General features: G+C 35.3%; 1 protein-coding gene across 3 annotated transcripts; it reads left to right on the forward strand.

Moving 5' to 3' along the window:
* The first annotated feature begins 1,758 nt into the window (after positions 1-1,758).
* LOC134680169 (nicotinate phosphoribosyltransferase) lies at positions 1,759-18,976 on the forward strand. 3 transcript variants are annotated; one of them, XM_063539240.1, is made up of 11 exons: positions 1,764-1,947; positions 3,064-3,234; positions 3,879-4,005; positions 4,531-4,614; positions 8,719-8,846; positions 9,812-10,268; positions 12,531-12,796; positions 13,194-13,312; positions 15,192-15,353; positions 17,523-17,651; positions 18,131-18,855. In XM_063539240.1, the coding sequence occupies exons 1-11, from the start codon at positions 1,875-1,877 to the stop codon at positions 18,206-18,208; spliced, it is 1,794 nt and encodes a 597-aa protein (XP_063395310.1). In that variant the 5' UTR covers positions 1,764-1,874; the 3' UTR covers positions 18,209-18,855. The 3 variants fall into 3 exon arrangements, with proteins under 3 accessions (XP_063395314.1, XP_063395310.1, XP_063395313.1); XM_063539243.1 differs by having other exon boundaries at positions 9,812-10,124; XM_063539244.1 differs by lacking the exon at positions 3,064-3,234 and having other exon boundaries at positions 1,759-1,947; positions 18,131-18,976.
* The last annotated feature ends 1,550 nt before the right edge of the window (positions 18,977-20,526 follow it).

Genomic DNA, 20,526 nt, shown 5'->3' on the forward strand with positions numbered 1-20,526 from the left:
AAACGATTAATTTTAAATCGAAATAATTTTTTAAAAGCTGGCGAATTTCGGTTTCTCTATTTCTTATTCGGATCTTTCTATTTTACTCCAAAAAAGGCGTAATAAGAGTGACAGAGAACGATGCCCGCAATTTGCGAACTTAAAATTTCGCGGTTATAGCCCACGTTGACGTGTATTTAAGTAGTTGCCGTTCCATTAAATCGCATAAACAGTATTGGCACACTGTTTTTTAAAGCATGTCAGTAGTATGACATCGGTGTTTTTTTCGTATCCAATTATACCGACTGACCAACTATACGTAATGGATACGAAAAAAATTCGATTATACGAATTTCGTAGCCAATTAGAATTGGCAGCTGGCAGCCCTGCGCTAGTGCCACAACATATCACAACATACTTGTATTGTAAGGTTCCAGCCAAGAACCAAATACTTGTAGTCTAAAAAAACGTTACAAACTAGTCTAGCAAACCAATGTGACAGTAGTATAAGGTCGCCATTCAAAAATTCATAGGGAAGTTTCCCTATGAAATCCCTCACTCTCTCATGAAGCAAAATGTGAAACAAAATACACATTGGACAGGTGGAATACCAACCTAAAACTATGTTAGCAGATCGTGTATACCTAGTTAAATAAACCCGGATAACAATAGTCTGGGAGCCCTCACAATCCACATAAGTCACCTAGCTGAGAATGAATATAATTAAGTATGTACAGTTGTACATTTGTTTATTGCTTTGCTGTTGATATTGTGAGCCAAGGCAAAACAACGCAGTAACGTGTAGGAAAGTACGTCCATGAATAACCTGTGAAACTATGATTAATTTAAATAATAAGGTAAATAAGTACAATATTTTAAGTAACGAAATTTAAAAATAAAATACAAACAATTTTAGTGTTTTATATTTGAGAACCTTGACCTATTGAAGATACCTAAAATAAAATGTTCGTTATATAATTACTCTACATATATGTACACCTACGTATATACTACTACTCTCATAATTATAAGTAATGTAATACTAAGGCTTGTTCACGAAAAAAAGTAGCCACCTAAAGTTGAGCCTTCATAGATATACAGAAACTTTTTACAAAGCTAATAACTACCATTAAGCTACGACACCTACAGCCCGTGCGACGATACAATACAAATAATACAATCATGGTAATTACTTAATGTAGGTACTTACTAAGTTCCTAAATTTATCAATGAAATTAAAATGGTACGTTTTAAAAATATATCAACATTAGGTACCTAGCTTTGGTCATTGCATTAGTTACATGTAATTAGAAATGAATAGAATCAGTTAATTGTTTAATAGTGTGCAAGGTGCAAGTCAAGCAGGTAGTCTAATCAGTCAGTATAGGAAGTTTGTGACAACAGTGACCTTTCAAACGACCTCTAAACTCCATATCGATGACATCAGAGTCGTGAGACGTTCTTTTTAAACGCTTCGCTGTTCGTAAACATGTAGTGTGTTGGGAATGTATTGAAAAGTATAGTGGTGATTTTTATTATTTAAATTGGTCACATAACATTTACAATTGCTTATTCCAATTCAAAATTGATTTTAGTAAGTCCATCAGTGAAAAATCTCTTGTTTTTGATAATATTTAAAAATAATTTCGCTGTCAACACTATCGGAAACGTGTTCGAAGAAAACAAAATTCGAAAAACGGCTCATCGTGTAGTCAATAGAAAATAAATGCGCATGCGTATATTTTCCGTCAAATAGTGTTTGGCGCGCTGGCTGATAAGCACAGGCGGTTGATCACGATGAAATTATTTTTTTTAGTTGCACGACAGATATCTTACATTCCTCACGTGCCTGAGCGGTTTAATTTAATCTTCTTCATTTGCAAGTTGTAACGAAAATGAGTAGTGTCGAATTGGCCAATAATAGAAGAATGGCACGACAAAATGGGATCGTCCAACCTTTACTTACTGGTAAGTTAAATAAAACTGAATACATATATTGGAGCGAATTTTAAATGTCAATGATTAAAGTTTCTATGTACTAATAACTTCCTTCATATACTTTGTAAATAACACAATAACAGGAGTTTTGTTAATTTATCTAGGTTAGAAATAATGTTATTGCGAACATTACAATTTATTTATTTTAGCATCTATTTAATACACTTTCATCTATATTACGTCGACGAAACTTGTTTATTTATTCTCTCTTAGGTAAGATTCCTAAATACTAACTGTAGATGTGATTGCAAACATGATATTCCAAAAATTATGAAACGTTTTGAAATACTATTACGATTTTAATTGTTTTGGCTGAATTTTTTTTCATAATTTCAAGTGATGCTAAGAATTATCTTCAGAGAGGTAATTTAGTAAATCAGTAAAAACAATACAATAAAAGTGGTGCAATAATATTCTTAAAGGCATCTACAACCATTGAAAGATCTAAGTAATATACCAGTAACAGGACTAGGTATAATGCTTACATAATTAAAGTTTTTTTAAACATTATTTCACAAATCAGATAATTTTAAAGCTGATTGAGGTAACCTTTATAAATGTACCAAATTTTAATAAAAAAAATAGAGTTAAATGTTCTGTGTTTGTGCAGTATACAAGATGTTAGTGAAAATGCTAATTAATATATTAGGTTAGTTATTTAATTCTGTTTTAATTATATTCATATTTTTTACAGGTTTAAATTTATTCAAAGTATGTCGAGTATGTTTTGGGGTTTGGTTTGATGAATGACTTTGTGTTTCAATGTTAAATAAATAAAGAACTAATTACTTATATTATATACTTACTTATATACATTTTACAAGGTTGTTTCTTCATTGTGTACCATTTGTGTACCTTTGAAAGTTAATTTAATTTTTTAAGTTATCTTGTGACCAGACATTTGTCAAGAAAATGTGCCTCTGATGTCACACATTACCTGTGGTATCCACCGTCTACTAGAGATGTAATGAGAGTTATAAAAATTTAAAGCTGTTGGTACCAAATTTCTTATGTGTTTGTGTGTTTATTGTATAATTTTATTACCATAAACACTTTGCATTACAAAAAGTATTATGATTGTTCTAGATCTTTACCAAATCACCATGGCCTACGCTTACTGGAAGTCCGACAAAATAAATGATGTGGCAGTATTTGATTTGTTCTTCCGCAATAATCCATTCCAAGGAGAATTTACCATATTTGCTGGACTTGAGGAGTGTCTCAAGTTTTTGGAGAATTTTCATTATTCTGACAGTGGTATGTATAGCCTCAAGCTGCCCAATGGTCATTAGGATGTACACTCTGTGTATTCGATGGAATGCCAACCTTCATAAAACAAAATCAAGTAGCATCTCATTTGTCTAGTAAAATTTTTGAACAAATGGAATTTTATCCTAATTAAAATACAAGTAGATTCAAACTTCCTTAGCAATCATTTTGTATGGTGGGCGGCCTGAGGATAGTTTTTTACTTGATAAAGTCAGATACACTTACCTTGCAAACTTGCACTTGTCTTGTTTTTATATTTCATACACAATTAATATTGTTCATGAATAAATAATAAATGAATGAATGAATGAACATTGGAGTATCAAGGTGCCATTGCCATTTACCAATATCTTGACATGTGTTTGAGTGCATGTTTGTACCTGGATCTGAACCTTCTTCAGTGCAGATACCAAGGCGAATGTATTTCCGGATCAGTGTATGGTGTAGAAAGATGACCTAATAATTTTATTATTGTCAACTACCCAAACTTAAATTTTATTTTAAGTTTGGTAAATTTATATTAAAATACACTTATGAATTTAAAACAATAACCTAATGATAGTAGCTGTTTTGACCAAAATTTGTTGGCTCGATCATTGTTTTGTTTGTTTACAAAAATATATTTTTTGCAGATATTGAATATTTGATGGCGACTCTCCCTGAAAATATTGAGCCAGAGTTTTATGCATATTTGAGGGATCTAACATGCAAGGATATCAAGTTGAGTGCTATTGAAGAAGGATCTGTAGTGTTCCCAAGGTTTGTTTTAAAGGAAAATTATTTACCATTTTTATTATGTACTGCCTTTTTAAGGGGCCCACTGATTAACAGTCCGCCGGACGGTATCGGCCTGTCAGTTGTTCGGAACTGTCAAAATTTTGTTCTAACTGACATGCCGATACCATCCGACAGACTGTTAATCAGTGGGCCCCTTTAGACCACTGATGAAATGAGGGTGATGTTACACATGTGTCTATCTCTCTGTACCACCTACAATCCCAAACAGCATTTTGTTGTTTTTTTATTTATTTAATTGGTGATTTAATTTTATTGTAAGTGTTGTTAAAGTAGTCTGAACAGAGGTTTTTAAGTATTTACCAATTCATATTACTAACATTCAATATTTGTAGGGTTTAAAAATTAAAAATATTTACTTTAATTCTATTCCTTATAATTTATTTTTTCACACCAAAATGTCACAACTGCTAAATATTATTTTCTAAATCTTTTTTTTGTTGAGGGATTTTTAATAAACAGTTTTTAAACTTGTATTTCATTTTGCAGAGTGCCCCTATTAAGAGTTGAAGGACCTCTAATTATTGCCCAGCTGTTGGAGACGACCTTATTAACCCTGGTTAACTTTGCAAGGTAAGTCATTTATTCAATTCAGTCTTAAAATCCATTACAGAGTTAAACTTACGAGTATGTTTTTTTTATCAACTATAGGACGATTGAAAGTACGTAAAATTCGAGGACATACCAGTGTCAATAAGACTCATACATCATCATCATCATAATATCAATATCACTTTCTTGTTGCCCACTTTTGAGCATATGCCTGTATTCTTATCCTGGTTTACCTACTATACCTATTTACATATATTTTTATAAAAAGCTTGACTTTTAGTGAGATAATTATTTATACGTACTTATCTGCAAATGCTTCATGCCTATTAATGAACGGGGTGTTTTTTCAACCCTTGAAGAAATTTAACGAGGCGAATATATTAAATGTACTTAGGTACAGTATAGTCAGGTAGTGGCACGTGCTGTTTTACGAGTACTTAAAAATAGACAAATCATTCAATTCAAAACATTCGGGGCCAGCTACAAATCGAACGATCGTACTGAGAAGCTTAGAAAATTAGCCAATATGTATGAAATAGCTAATATTTCTCTTCATTTTGGGTTGGTCCCATAGTAAAAGTTACTTAGTATGATCTATAGCTATATATTCACCTCATATTAAAATATGGCTAGGGTTGAAAAAACACCCTGTATGGCCAGGATATATGACTTGTATCTTATGGCTCCTCTACACGATGGGCCAACGCCGGCTACTCCTAGGGACGCATTTATGCGTTAGAGGGAGCAAGTGATATTGCTATCTCATTCTACCGCATGGCTGATGCGTCCCTTGGAGTGGCCGGCGTTGGCCCATCGTGTAGAGGAGCCATTATAATGGAGAGTCGAGCGGAGGATGAATGCCTAGGATACAAACAATCTGTTATCATTATCAACAAAGCCTACATTGTAAATACATAGGTATGTTATGAATACCTATAGTCGTAATTAGGGTTGCGATGCGACTGCCACTTTTTATCAGTTGTCAGGCTTGGTTAGGTTAGATAATTACAGAGATCAGAGTAGGCACTCCAACTCTTGGTTAAATAACAATTGTGGGTATAGGTATAGGTACAGTTTATAACGTCCGTTTTTCCGTATAATGTGGGTCGGGGGAAAGAACCATTGCGTCAAAAGAGACCGAGTCCGATTTGATGACCCTAAAACTCTTTTCCAGAGGAGTTCCAGGAAGAAAGACAAAACATTTTTTATTCAAGTATGTAGGTAGGCATAGCCATAAACGAGCGTTTCATTAATTTTTACCATTTTTATATATTGTAACCTTGTTTGTCATTTTTGTGTTATTTCTAGTCAGGATTGCGAGCCCTTTTCATCCTTATAGGAGAAAAAAAGTGTCTTAAAATTTCCATAGGTACATTTTTCAAACTTTCCTTTTTGTTACCGCCTTACTAAGTATATGGGAACAAAATAGGAAAAGACTAGGACATTTTTCTATCCCATTAGGATCGAAAGAGCTCGTGATTCTGAGTAGAAATAACACAAAAGTGGCAAAAAAGGTCACAATATATAAAAATGGCAAAAAATAAAAGAAACGCTCACAGTCGCAAGAATTGGCACTGGTACTATTTTTACGAAATTCACGAAAAACAAATACGTAATACGACGAATAGTACCTACAGTCAATAATATCCAGAAGTTGAGCTCTCCATTTACTATACAATTATATTCTTTGGCTCTATGGATGAGAGCCATGCACCCATCATTTCATAATCGAAACAGTTTATTCTGACCTGCGATCACACATAGTTGTTACAAATTTCATTTACCCACTATCCAGAACTCTGGAACCTACGGGGTTTCTTTTATAGAGCGCCCTCACATAAGATTAGCTACCTACCTGCAATATATTTTTTCCAAGGCTATTTCAAAGCCAAACACCGATAATCAGACAAAGTAATTGCTTAGTACTTTACTACCAACTTACTTATTAACCAGTACAGACTAACGCGCATTGTACAATGTTTTAATAGTACCAATTCAATGATCATTAAATGTTATCATTGTTATCAATCTCCAAGTCGTTATACATATGGATCACGCAATAATGTCCTCAGTCATGGTTTACATCCCATCTACTTACTAATCGGCTACGTCACTACAAGATATATTAAACGTTTGTAAATTATCTAATCATATATTATCATCATATCTTATAGTACACTGTTTAGATGTTTTAATCTGTCCTTGAAAAGATTTCAGTTGTTTTATGCATAGCGCAGCGCAGTACTACAATAAATTCTGCAAATACCCCTGTTTTTTGGGCCCTTTCGTACGCAGTATTTCATCCAGACGGGCTTGAAATCAAAGGAGTGACGCAATAACGTTGGGGTACTACAATCGCACCAACTCCTAATATTATACCTTATAGTCCTTATACCTATTCAGATTCATATTTATTTCTATAATTTATGGGTTAATTAATTGAATCAAAGTTACCCTTGAGGCTAAACGGTATAGTTGCATTGCTTGATATAAGTAAATAACTAAAGTGTCGTAGGTACATAACAAGAGAGCAACATGTATTGTATTGTACTAATAAATAGGTATCTAAGTCATTTGAACAGCTATGAACCAATTTCTAGGACATAGAGCAGATAACAATCGATTGAAATAGGCTGAGTAGAGTAAGTAGAGTTAGCTGGGACAGGTAACCCAATACCTAACTGGGTTCTTTCTATATTTTTTAGTTACCTAAAAGAAGAGGTCCCTAATGAGCTGAACCGCACACATTACTTCTCAATCAGATTATAGTTAATATCTGGGAGACCGAGCTTTGCTCAGAAAACATAAAAACTCAAAAATGCACGTTTTCCCAGATATAAGACCTAATAGCTATATCGATTTATCGCCCCCGAAAACCCCCATATAACAAATTTCATGGAAATCGTTACAAATATAAATAAATAAACAAGAATTGCTCGCTTAAAGGTATTAGATCTGCTGCATTATTAACCATTGCTGAATTGTTAATTGATGTTGCATGAAAAAATCCATTTTACTCATTTGTATTTTTTTTACTTATAATTATGTACAACTACTGAACCATATGTCTTAGTTAACTACTAATATCAAGAACCTAATACTGCACCTACTATGCATTTTCTCAGACTAACTTAACCATTCTAAATCAGAAGCGAGCAAAAAGATGTCATTGTCTGGATAGGTACTGTCAGTTTGCAATCAACTTTTGTTTTATGGACGTCGTGCAACTACGGTAGAGCTCTGTTGGATATTTAATTATCTAGTACTTACTTTTAGCACACAAAGTCATAACGATAAAAAAACTCTTAAATAATTTGTGTGTTTTTTAACTACTATAACCACGTAAGCCATAACCACGTAAGAGGTGGTTTTGGTTGATGTAATGCACAACCGGATATTAATCTCCGTAGCTTTCCTTAATTTTCGGGAATGAAACCTACGTTACAACTTTTGATTTTATTTTGATATCGCTAGCATAGTTATTCAAAAGAATAAAGTTATTTGTGTAAAACATGTACGCCTATAGGCGCCATAGCAAGAAAAACGTAGGTATACGTAGTTCATGAATTAGGTATATACGTTTTTCTTTCATTTTATGAAAGTAATGGTTTAGAAGAACTGGACGTGTCCCTATGAAAATTAGATACAAGGATAAATATCATGCCAGCAGTAGGTATAGGTACATTTATTTCTTCTGTAGGCAGACAATAGATAGTCAATATTTCAATATTTTGTACCGACCTTCTTTAGTCACTTTAGTGGACTTGCGTAGTAGACGGGTAATTAATAATTATGTTGTGAGTAAACAGGGGCGCAATCAGTTTGGCCCCTAGTCCTAGGTCATGACTTTCACCATTTTCAATAACTTGTAATATTTATAACTAGATTAGACTGGTCAGACAGATTAGAACGAATGTTCAAATATGTATTTCCATAAGTATACATTTTTGGCCTACCCCAAGGATCTCTGCAACGACCGATCGAACGATGTCACCCTTCAATGACATTTTGCCCCTTTCCTCGTTTTGACCAAAGCGTCTGTGAATGTACCGACTTGAGCATCTACCTACTATGTGATATTTAGAAAAATGTATAAACTCAGTTGATAATTTTGTATATTTCCAGCTTGATGGCGACAAATGCCGCTCGGTATCGGATGGTGGCCGGGAAAAATGTTTCTTTACTGGAATTCGGACTAAGAAGAGCGCAAGGCCCCGACGGAGGGTTATCCGCTTCTAAATATGCATATATCGGTCAGTGAATCACTTCTTTTTATTCCACCTTTGTGGTAAACAAACAACAAGGGTACGGGTAGCCAGACGGTGACCGACCGTCATAGCAGGACGGTAGAGTCGATAGATGACTTCGGACAAAAGTCCACTGTTGATACTGATAGTTAACGGTCATTTCGGTCAGTGAAAAGGACACTTTTATTGTTAAAATGCCTGGCTATCATTGCGAATAATTACTATTATGTACATTGAACGTTAATTGTGAAGAGCACTATCGGAAATTAAACGAAAAACTACCTTTTCCAAAGGAGATTGTTAGGTGTATAATGGCGTAGATTAACTTGCTTTATTATACATATTATTGATTATATTAGCGTGTTTCCGCACCGTCGGCGGGCGGTGCCAGGCACCGCGCGGGCCACCTTGTGCGATACCTTACCTACCCCTCTTTGGTTCGAAGAAGCCTCAAATATCGAATAGACTTCGCAACTGTTAATCTCTTTAATCATGCAAGTTTCAAGGGCAAGAACACTTTTCGTATTACTCATGTCAAACTTTAATCGACTTTAACAGTATTTCTTTAGAAATTTAGCCTAGGTAAAAGGCACTAAGTTTCATGTTTTTGCAATGATTAAAGTTCAAACACGAACATAACTGCTAGCTGAGCCGTCTGTTGACATGCAACAATCTTAAAGATAAACTATCTAATGTTTACATCATTTGCAATAAATTATACTGTCTTTCTAGCTAGTCTGTTAAGTTAAAGACTCATTGTGAATATAATGTAGCTTCAAGTAGGTAAATCGCTAGAGTCACAGACGTTATCTGATGATATTTCGCAACAGAAACTAGTACCTCTAAAAGAAGAGCCGAACTGTGAGATACATACACGTACGTCACTCGAATATCCGAGTATTTAAGAAATCAGGTGCAGTAAGTATTGACCGTATGATTTATGATGAAAATAACAATGTCATTATTTTCAGGTGGTTTTGACGGCACCAGCAACGTACTGGCTGGCAAGATGTTCAACATCCCCGTGAAAGGGACGCACGCCCACTCATTCGTGACGTCATTCAGCACTCTATCCGACGTTTCCTCAGTTGTACTGCGTCACGCAGACACAGACAAACAGTGCAATCTGCTAGATCTCGCCACGGAATGGCGTAAACGCGTTTCACCGATCATGGACGTGTCCACAGAAGAGGCGAGCGACGGTGAACTAGCCGCCCTCATATCCTATGCCCTTGCCTTTCCGTCAGGATTTCTGGCTTTAGTGGATACGTATGATGTCAAGAGGTATAACTTTCAAGGCTTCCCGTCACGACACAGGCAGCATATGAATGGGCATTCTGGCTACAATAGCAACTGTGGATCCAATGGTTCTAGAATACAAAACTCACATAGTACATATGGATATAGCACGGTCGAACGCACACTGAGGTAAAGATGCAAATAGAAAAACTCATATTGACATTTGGTGTCTCATATCAAACTTGTAATTTTTGTTTTGCATTGTTTGTTCTGTCATGATTTTATATAAGTTTTGTGGTCTTAAAATACCTATAAGTTGTATTATGTTGTTTATGCCGGCCTGGGGCCAGGACTCGCCACATTCATTTTACATTTATGTACCTACTCATTGGGTTGGGCATGACACACACGGGGCGAATCAAGCGCTTCGACTGCGTATGAAACCGGAGGTTCGTAACTAGTTGCGATTTATGGCTTTTTCTATTTAAGGATCTGCTTACCTATTTCAAAAACCCAGTTTATGCAATAATGGATCCTTATTGCGTAAACTTGGTTATTAATGTAGTAACTGAACTGGTATTACAGAATTAAACCCATCGCAAAAGATGGTTACTGGTAACTCTAAGAGTGCCTGTCACCACCTAATAAATCTAACCTGTAGGCCTACGCGATAGACTACCTCCTCTCTGATAAAGTAAGAAAAAGACGGGTAGTCTATTTCGCGGGCAAGATACGGTTGCGCTGCTCCTGTGCTAAGCTTACTGTGTCGATAAGAATTACGAAAAATACCTCACATTTGGTTCAGTGCGATGAAATAAAATAATCGTTCGCAACTGGTTTCGTGCGCGGCCGAAACGGACCTAAGCACACCTAACATCACGGGTCTTCCAGCTCATCGACTCTACTTACAATCCGAGCCGTAGTTACGAGTTTTATTTCGCTTTTTCAGTGAAGCGTATACGGACGGCGCTTCATGTTCAAACCGAATGTAAATAAAGAGAACACCGACGAGGACTTTACATTTTGCTTCAGTGTGACGTATTGGTCCAGATAACACTAGGGCAGTTGTAGTCATTGGGCACAGTTGCATTGTATAGGGATATGCACACGATCACAGTAATCTACTTTTATAATTGCATGTAGATATTCTGGTATTTCATCTGACACATTTATATTAGAAGCGTTTATTTTTAGTTTGTCAGTTATAAATAGCAGTTATTTCATAGATATTTAGTTACAAAATATTTAACAATAAGTACCTAGATGAAGTAATTTGTAATTTTATAAGTTACCTATTTTAGATAATATCTCCGCTAAAGTAGTTTTGGAATAGGTTAAAGGCATCTTGTAAAAAGAACGGGCGGACACATTGACAGCATTTTTCTTTGTATACTTTAAATGTTAATATTAAAAAGGTGAGTTTTTATTCCGGCGAAACCAGGCAAGTAAATTGAAATTACTTACTAACGTCGATAAAGTAGGTGATATGTTGTGTCGCGAAGCTTTATGGAAATTTTAACGCTTTTCCCATGGGGAACTATTGACACTTTCAGCGCCAAGGGCACGTGCGAAATGCCTAGTGAATTCTTGCTGAGGAAGGTGTTAAGATAATGCATGCGTCGATTATTCAGTAATGGGGTAACTACACAAGTTTTGATTTAATATATATTAGATAACTCATGTTTAAAGCCAAAGAAGTCTCACGCGAATTTCATACTTAACATTTTTAGCTTTGTTACCTACGGTTTATATTTCATTAACTATTTGGGTTTCTTTTGTGTTTGTGGCGATGACACCTAAGGGCGTAATTACACTGAATCGATTTCCGCATGAAATTATCGTCAGAACGGGGCTTTTAGCATCTTGCTGAATGCATATGTCGAGTCAGTGTATACAAGCCCTAAAATCACAAATAGGTAGTCTTTCATATAAAATACGAAGTAAATGTAAATATAACTTGGTTTCCATTTGATTTGCATGACACTCTTATATGATACATATCGTAATTTTATTGCAACAATGATCGTGATAAGAAGTTTACGATAGTTTAACATGTCACATTCAACGGCGCTATGTAAAGTCATAAAATATGTTGTCAATGTGTGCCACCCGGGCTAACTCAATAGTTGATTTCCACCCTGTAGTAATACCTTTTGAGCGTCAAGCGTGCAATGCCCTAATCACAAACAGAAATATACCAACATTAAAAAATTATTTGTATGTAAGAAAAATTAAACAAGATTAAAATAAATAGGATATCTCACGGGCATGCGTAGAAAAATGATAATGTATATTATTCTGGCCAAGTGTCTGAAAAATGGTTTCTTTAACGTAATTAAAACTCATTGGCGCTCAAAAGGTTAAGACAGAATCGCACGAACTAGTCAAATATCGGGATCAGCGGGTTGAAGTTGATTGTAAATATTTTAGAGCAAATATTTTCTTCAACAGGAGTGGACTTCTAAACTTCTGTGCCGTGGCACTAGCGCTAAACGATTGCGGGTACCGCGCGGTCGGTATCCGCATAGACAGCGGGGACTTGGCATACCTCTCCGTGCTAGCCCGGGACACGTTTGCCAAGGTCGGCGAAGCGCTCAAGTTGCCATGGTTCTCCACGCTAACTATCGTAGCTTCTAATGATATAAATGAGGATACTATACTGAGTCTTAATGAGCAAGGTCACAAAATCGACTGTTTCGGCATTGGAACGCATTTGGGTAAGGTTAATTTTGTGTATGGGACTATGTTATGTACAATACAATCATCTTAAAATCTTTACGCAGCGTATTACATAGGCGAATAACGCGCGAACGCGAAGCGATACGGCGCGGGGTGAATCAATCTTTTGAAAATACCTATAGAAGTGTCCTGTGGGCGATCTCGTTGCGAACACGAACGCCTTGGGCCCGCCGCGCCGCGTCGCGTTCGAGAGTTATTCGCCTACGTAAAACGCAGCGTTAAATAACAAACTTGACTGGCTTTAATCACATTTTTGATGAATATGTCGAATCAAACTAGTATTTATTGATACCCGGTCTAGAATCAGTCCTATAATTCGTACAGGTATTTTATCATGAAGATAATACGTATTGATGATGTCGTTTCTGTTTACAGTGACTTGTCAACGCCAGCCCGCACTCGGCTGCGTCTACAAACTGGTGGAAATCAATGGTCAGCCAAGAATTAAGCTGAGTCAAGATGTAGGCAAAGTTACCATTCCGGGTCACAAAGAGGTAAATTATTGTTTTAATAATCTGTAAACTACGTGTATGTGAGGTGTGCAATAAAGAGTATTGTATTGTATTGTATCTGTACTACTAAGCAAGCAAAATCATTTTAGGATTTGAAAAATGGCTCCAGCAGTTTCGACGTAACTATGAATTTACGGAAATATACTGAAAACAATAAGACATTGGATTCATTGTGACTTAACAGAATGCGTAGGTACTTATAAGTACTAACTGATTTGATTACTTGGTTCATTATCACTCACTTTTTGTGATAAATAGTTTTGTCTTTTTAAACGACGGTTGGCCGCCTAGTCAATTCACTGAAAACATTTCATTATACTATATAGGTGTTTTATAGACTCTAACACTAACCTTGAACTTACTGAGTCATACATGCAATTTAGTATTACCTATCTATATCTATACCTATGGTGATGTAATGCTAGCTAGGTAACGATAGCTTACAAAGACATGGATGTCACGGATAGAATGACATTTGATAGGTTTTGCCTTTTGCGGTTGTTGTATAGGTAACTGCGAGGTTTATTTATTTATTTAAACTTTATTGCACAAAAGAAAACTTATCGTACAAAAGAAAACTTATCGTACAAAAGGCGGACTTAATGCCAAAAGCAGTCTCTACCAGTCAATCTTAAGGCAAAGCGGAGAGATTGTGGGCGGTCCTACTAATCACTAAAGCTAATCTAAAATCTAACACACCTACATATATACATTATGAGGTTATGTTAGTAGGTATGTACCTAGAGTACCTACCTAATTATGGTATCTATAGATTTTACAAACGACTGCCTAAAATAGGACTATTGCGAGTCTTTAACCGACTATATGTACATATATGTATATCTACTTATTTCTTGTGTTATACATAGGTACCAGATTTCGGTCATTTTATTTTACTAATCGGTGTTCCTCTATTAATTTTGTACCAGTTGGATATCTATCAAAATGCAGTATAGTTATTACAATAATGCAGCTTAGTTTAATACACAGTTTTTTTTTATTGGCGCAATTTCCCACGGATTAAATAAATTAGTACGGTAAACGGTACTTAACCGAAGCCGTTCACGCCTATTATATTCATATTTATTTACTGATTGTAGGTTTTTCGCTAGTTTAGTCTCATTATTCTCATTAAAGAATTATCTAGACTAGTACTTATCTGCAATTGTATTGTAAGTGAACACTTGCGAATATTGTTGAACTACCGGTTAGTCGTATCTTTGACCTCAATAATCTATACGCTCCGACGTCACACACAGACCTTGTAACCGATAAATTATTCCATATTTAATCGTTATCTCGTAAGTTCATGGCCAAGCTGGGAGTTTATTTGATGAACATTTATCAATAATAAAAAAGTTCATATGAACTAGGCTAACAAACTGTTCAATAGAGAAACGTCTAACAAAATGTTGAATAGATTAACAAAAAAAAGTAAATGATTTAGGTGTCCCTACATGATACCTACCTACATACCTACACTACGTTTCTGCTGAATCAGATTCGCTAGGTACGAGTAGGTATATATTATAATAGATAGCCTTTCCCTTTCTCAAACTTTTCTGGAAATAAGTATAGTTTACCTTTTTCTTTCACAACAAACAGTTATTAGTTATTTTATTACCACTTACAACAAATACAATTTGGGCACCAGTTTCATTACTTTCATTAGTTACATGGCGGTTGTTGATCGGTCAGTTAAATTTGAAATAACTAACAGTCCGCAATGTAACTTAAATCGCATACGAGTTCGCGCGCCGTCCAAATCAGCCCTAACGGTTGGCGATTGTAGCTCTACACCGTAAAAAACTAGTATTACCAAAAGTAGAATGTTTGATAAATTGTTTCGGATGATCAACAGGCATACAGACTGTTCGGAGCGGACGGGCACGCGCTCATCGATCTCCTCCAGCGCTCCTCGGAGCCTCCGCCCGCGGTCGGGCAGAAGGTGCTTTGCCGGCATCCCTTCCAGGAGTCCAAGCGGGCCTACGTCATACCGAGCAAAGTGGAACATCTTTATAAGGTACGCTGTACTGTCATACACCATCATAACTAGACCCATGGACCTTTTCTAGCGCTCCTCGGAGCCTCCGCCCGCGGTCGGCCAGAAGGTACTCTGCCAGCAACATCTTTATAAGGTATGCTATTGTGATTTGAGGTGTGACTTAACTAGAGGATCCAGAGGCTTTGATTCAGCACTTCGTAATCTTCATATAGGTATATTCTTTCCGACGGCGATCGAGGTACTTCTTTCAGGAGTCCTATAAGCCTACGACACACTAAGTGCAAACTAAGTAGAACATATTTATCTTTATATGGTACGTTTTTACTGTAACTTTAGTCTGCTGATTAGCAAATTCAAGTGCATTTAAAATATTTAAATGTTAATATGTTTCTTGATTATGTTGGTTCAACGCACAATCAATCTTGGTTCAATAAGGCCTAGTTTACCATCTGGGTTGGAAGGTCAGATGGCAGTCGCTTTCGTAAAAACTAGTGCCTACGTCATCATGGGATTAGTTGTCAAGCGGACCCCAGGCTCCTATGAGCCGTGGCAAAATGCCGGGACAACGCGAGGAAGAAGAAGTTGGTTCAACGCACATTATTTCTCTAACTATAGGTACTGTAACTTCAAGTAACTTAAACCTCAGGGGAATTTGACTTTGTTTACTCTTGTCGTCTCTTATACTGTAAGTACATTATTATTATTAATTACTGGCAACTGTCAGGCAATGAACTCGTAATTTTCAAGTGAATACAATTTCCTATATTTATCTTAGTTGGTACTTATTTGTTATTGTAAACATAACGATAAGCAGACAATGTACTTTTAGTTTGTTTCTTATTTAAGGTTATTGCAGTATGTTTAATTGATTATGGAAGTGAACATCGTAAATAACAGTTCCATTTTTAAGTCGGCCATTTCATTACTGCTTTTCAATATGATGGGATCTGATGTCACAAGTAAACCTGGAATTAGAATAGTAAATGTTATGAGGCAATCTTGTTCTTTATTCTTTAAATAAATACAAGTATAAGTTTACAGCTCTAGATATTCCAAAACACTTATACTCTTAATACACAGTCATAACTATTTCTAGGATCTTTATTTAACTTTACATATGTAGAGGTTTAAAAAAGGCCTGAAACTATACTAATCTACATAGGTACTCGTAGAGTTAAAAAAAACTACTTCGTAAATCCTGATACTATACTAATTTACATAGGTTGAGTTTAAAAACTTCCTGATATTATGTTGTGAATTCGGCCACTTGTCTGCGAACATGTCTGGGGTTTGGACTGTAGCTAAGAAGTTATTTAGTAATTCTATTGCTCGGTACGTGGGTGCGTTCGAACCGTGATAGCACTGCGAACATTTGGATATGCGAATAGGTTTCTGGCTCTACATGCGCTTCGCCCTACTGCAGCTATGTAGTTGTCAGGTGTAAAAATACACCCAGTGTAACCAGTAAAATCGATAAGGCTTATTATACTAGAAGTCGATATAAATACTACACACATAAGGAAACAACCATAACTCAGGAACAAATATTCGTGCAAATCATAAAAATAAATGCTCTTACCGGTTATTGAACAAATAGACCCTCTAAAATGGTTACATCAATGAACTAGAATCCGTCCTACCGTGAGCTTTCACTACCTGATTGTGGATTTAGGCATTTAGCTGTCTGGAATATGTATTATTTGTTTAAAGTTATTGCACGAAATATATACAACAATGTACAAATGGCGTACTTAATGCCAAATTGCATTATCTACCACTCAACTATAGGGCCAAACAGAGATACCTACAATTGGTGAAGAGAGAAAAATATATTGAGTGATTTAAAAAAGAAAAGCAAACTATACTTATAAACTACTTACATAAATAAATAAACTACCACATATTTATAAAATACATACTATAAATATAATAATGATATTAATATAATTTTGGACACGGCGCGTATAGTACGTCGGTTCCTCACTCTGCGGCCCTGACCACCGGCAGCTTGGCCCTGCCCCGCTGCCGGCGGCACCCTAGGTTAGGTTTTTTATAATGTGTTTATATGTATTTTTTATTGTTTTGTAAGTGTTTTTATATTTTGCTTTTATATTCATATTATAAATAACCTAACTTAAGACCAAAAATTAATAAAGAGAATATTAATGTAAGATATTATGATTCCAGGTGTGCTGGAAAGACGGCAGGATCTGCTACCCGCCGAAGCCGTTGTCCGAGGTACGCCAGCGCGTGCAGTCGTCTCTGCGGACGCTCAGACAGGACATCAAGCGGAATTTGAACCCTACCCCATACAAGGTAAAGCTCATTTTTACACAAAATTGATCGAATGGTTCAAAATAAATTAGAGTTTTCCGAAAAGTATTCGTCATACACCAAATAGTTCTTAGTCAGTTTAACTCGAAACATGGCGCTGATAAATCACGAATTGTGTTGAATAAGTAGAATAGTACATATGTACTATTCTGTGAGTGTGATGACAATGAGAATAATTTATTGAGAAAACCTTATTGCTAACAAGGCATAATTGCTTATTGTTATTTCCTTATTGCTTATTGTAGTTTAAGTATAATATATACTACACGTTTTGCTTATAATGTTTACATCATTTGATAAAGTGATAGAATAACGGGTTAATTTATCTTTATAGGCACATGCCTTTTGATATGCTATCAGGCTATCACTTACCACTATAACTGCTTGAATTATAGGTATATTGTATAAGTTTTTACACAATATTACGCAAGACACTTACCGCGAATGTTTGTAATCGTCAGGTGGCGGTGAGCGATGACCTCTACAACTTCATTCACGACTTGTGGCTACAGAACGCGCCCATCGGCGAACTCTCCTGAAATTAGCACTTCTCTTACCCACTCATAATCACTAATGTTGCATGTTTGCTTTCCTAAAATTGGCCATTTGGTAAGCTAACAGCTTGATTTTTCGTGCGGCCATTAGAGCACTAGTAAAAAAGAAGATTTTATTAACACCACAACTCCTACCGTCGCGTCTTCTGGTTCGCAGAACAGTTAACTCTGTTTCTCACGTTATTGCGTACAAAAGGTAGAAGCGCTGGTAGATGAGGGGTTGATAATAATTATATGTACTTAGCATAAGATCACTATTGTATTTATTAATCAAGAGATACTAGTCACAAGTAAAATTAGTCAAAATTCAAAATCAAAGAAACCTTACAATATGTTTAAAACATAAATATAATAACAATCAACCAGTGTATTTATAAGCAATCTACAAAACACTTTTACACGATTTGTTATTTTTTTATGGATGGTAAGCATAAGGATAGTCATGAGAATATTTGCTAACAGATATAATATATGCTTTAGATCGTAAGTAGTAATAATACCACGAAAAATTAAGTACATTAATGTAATATTATGGATTACAGCCCAGTGAAAGATTTAAAACCCAGTAGTCATTTGTAGGGTATAACAGTACTCTGACTTTTGAGTGTTTATTTTTCCAATTTAGAGGAACACAATGTACAAAACATGTATTTATGTATACTTTATATTTTATTCCATATAGTTATGTAGGTTACTCCTTTTTAAAAATAGTGAGTAAATCACTAAATGCTGATTATAACATATTTTTTTACTACACTTTTTTTATATGTTCACAATTATGTAGGTCACAACCCACTATGTTTTTTTCGTACGTGCGGCATACGTACGAGTTATGTGTACTTTATGAAGTGCATTAATTGTATTGATTAATCACGAAATACATTTTACATATTTTTCAACTGCAAGTATATATTGTATGATTGCGAAATGTGCTTATCTTATACCTCTACTTACATATATTTTACATTATTGATGGAATTTAGTAAGTAGGATGCTAAATATACATGGACTCAAAATGTCACCCTAAACATGAATTCATGTGAGATATCTAGGACCATGATGCATACATCTTTATGTACTTCTAAATGGACAAATAATTTAAATTGTTGATTTATACCACATAATAAAAAATTGTATTTCAAACACACCGTCTAATAAAACCGATATTTGGCAACCACTGAGTGATATACCACTTGCCATACCTTTGTGATAAGTATATAGTGCAAAGCTTGTTTCATTTTTTTTTAATTAAACGAATAATTTGTTTGCTCTGTTTACAATTAATTGACATTTTATTGAACACTTAATGTAAATTTAATAGTCAATCAATGTGAGTACTTATACGTATTTTTTCCATTTACAACGAAATTAATTTAATTTTCTGCTGTAATTTAGACTAAAAAGTAAATTTAGATAATTTACAACAAAATTCAAATTGTCAGGCCCCAAATTAATAATTATTGTTATGAATCTAATAAGATAACATTAATTACTTTTACTATGATACAAAAAATTCCAGATAACATATTATCGCAGGTGACTGTACCTATGGGTGGTATTCCATCTGTCCAATGTGTATTTGCATCTCACATCTTGCTTAATGAGAGATTAAGACGCAATGCACATTGGACAACGAAATTGGCCACGTGGAATACAACCCTATAGTAATTAACGTATAAGTAGTGGTGACACCACATGCTACAATTCAAAATTATATCTAGTTTCTTATGATGTCACTTAAACTATAAAGGAATGGAACAAATGCGTAAAATAGTTAATCGGTATTTCCAATGTATGAACACTATCAGATGTATGAATACTGTCAGATAAGTAAATAACAAGGACATGGGCCCGTTTCTCAAAAGCTTGTAACTTGTAATACAAGTGAAAGTCCCTTTCTTTCGTTCGTTTTTTTGGCATTAGAAAAAAGGTAAACAATCTTGACGTGACTTTTTATTAAAAAAAAGCACTTGAAAAATAATTCACGGCAAATATGTAATGGCTCCTCTACAATGTGGCCAGCGCCGGCCACTCCAAGGGACGCAGCCATGCGGTAGCATGAGATAGCAATATCACTTGCTCCCTCTAACGCATAAATGCGTCCCTTGGAGTGGCCGGCGCTGGCCCATCGTGTAGAGGAGCCATAACAATTATGAATCATTAACTATTATTTACATTATTTTGCTTTCCTAAGTAATAGTTATTGATTACCTATTAAAAAGCGTTCAATTAAAAGACGTCAAGATCACATAGTCTTTTTCTAATGCTAAAAAAACAACTATACGAGCTACCAGCTTTTGAGA

The sequence above is a fragment of the Cydia fagiglandana genome, chromosome 3 (genome assembly GCF_963556715.1).
Source record: "Cydia fagiglandana chromosome 3, ilCydFagi1.1, whole genome shotgun sequence".
In the NCBI taxonomy this organism is placed as follows: Eukaryota; Metazoa; Arthropoda; class Insecta; order Lepidoptera; family Tortricidae; genus Cydia; species Cydia fagiglandana.

Excerpts from the sequence above, each read along its gene's own strand:
- LOC134680169 (XM_063539240.1), top strand. The coding sequence starts at position 1,875 with ATGAGTAGTGTCGAATTGGCCAATAATAGAAGAATGGCACGACAAAAT. Across the intron at positions 8,847-9,811 it reads TTCTAAATATGCATATATCG|GTGGTTTTGACGGCACCAGC; the intron begins GTCAGTGAATCA and ends CATTATTTTCAG. Across the intron at positions 15,354-17,522 it reads AAGTGGAACATCTTTATAAG|GTGTGCTGGAAAGACGGCAG; the intron begins GTACGCTGTACT and ends TTATGATTCCAG.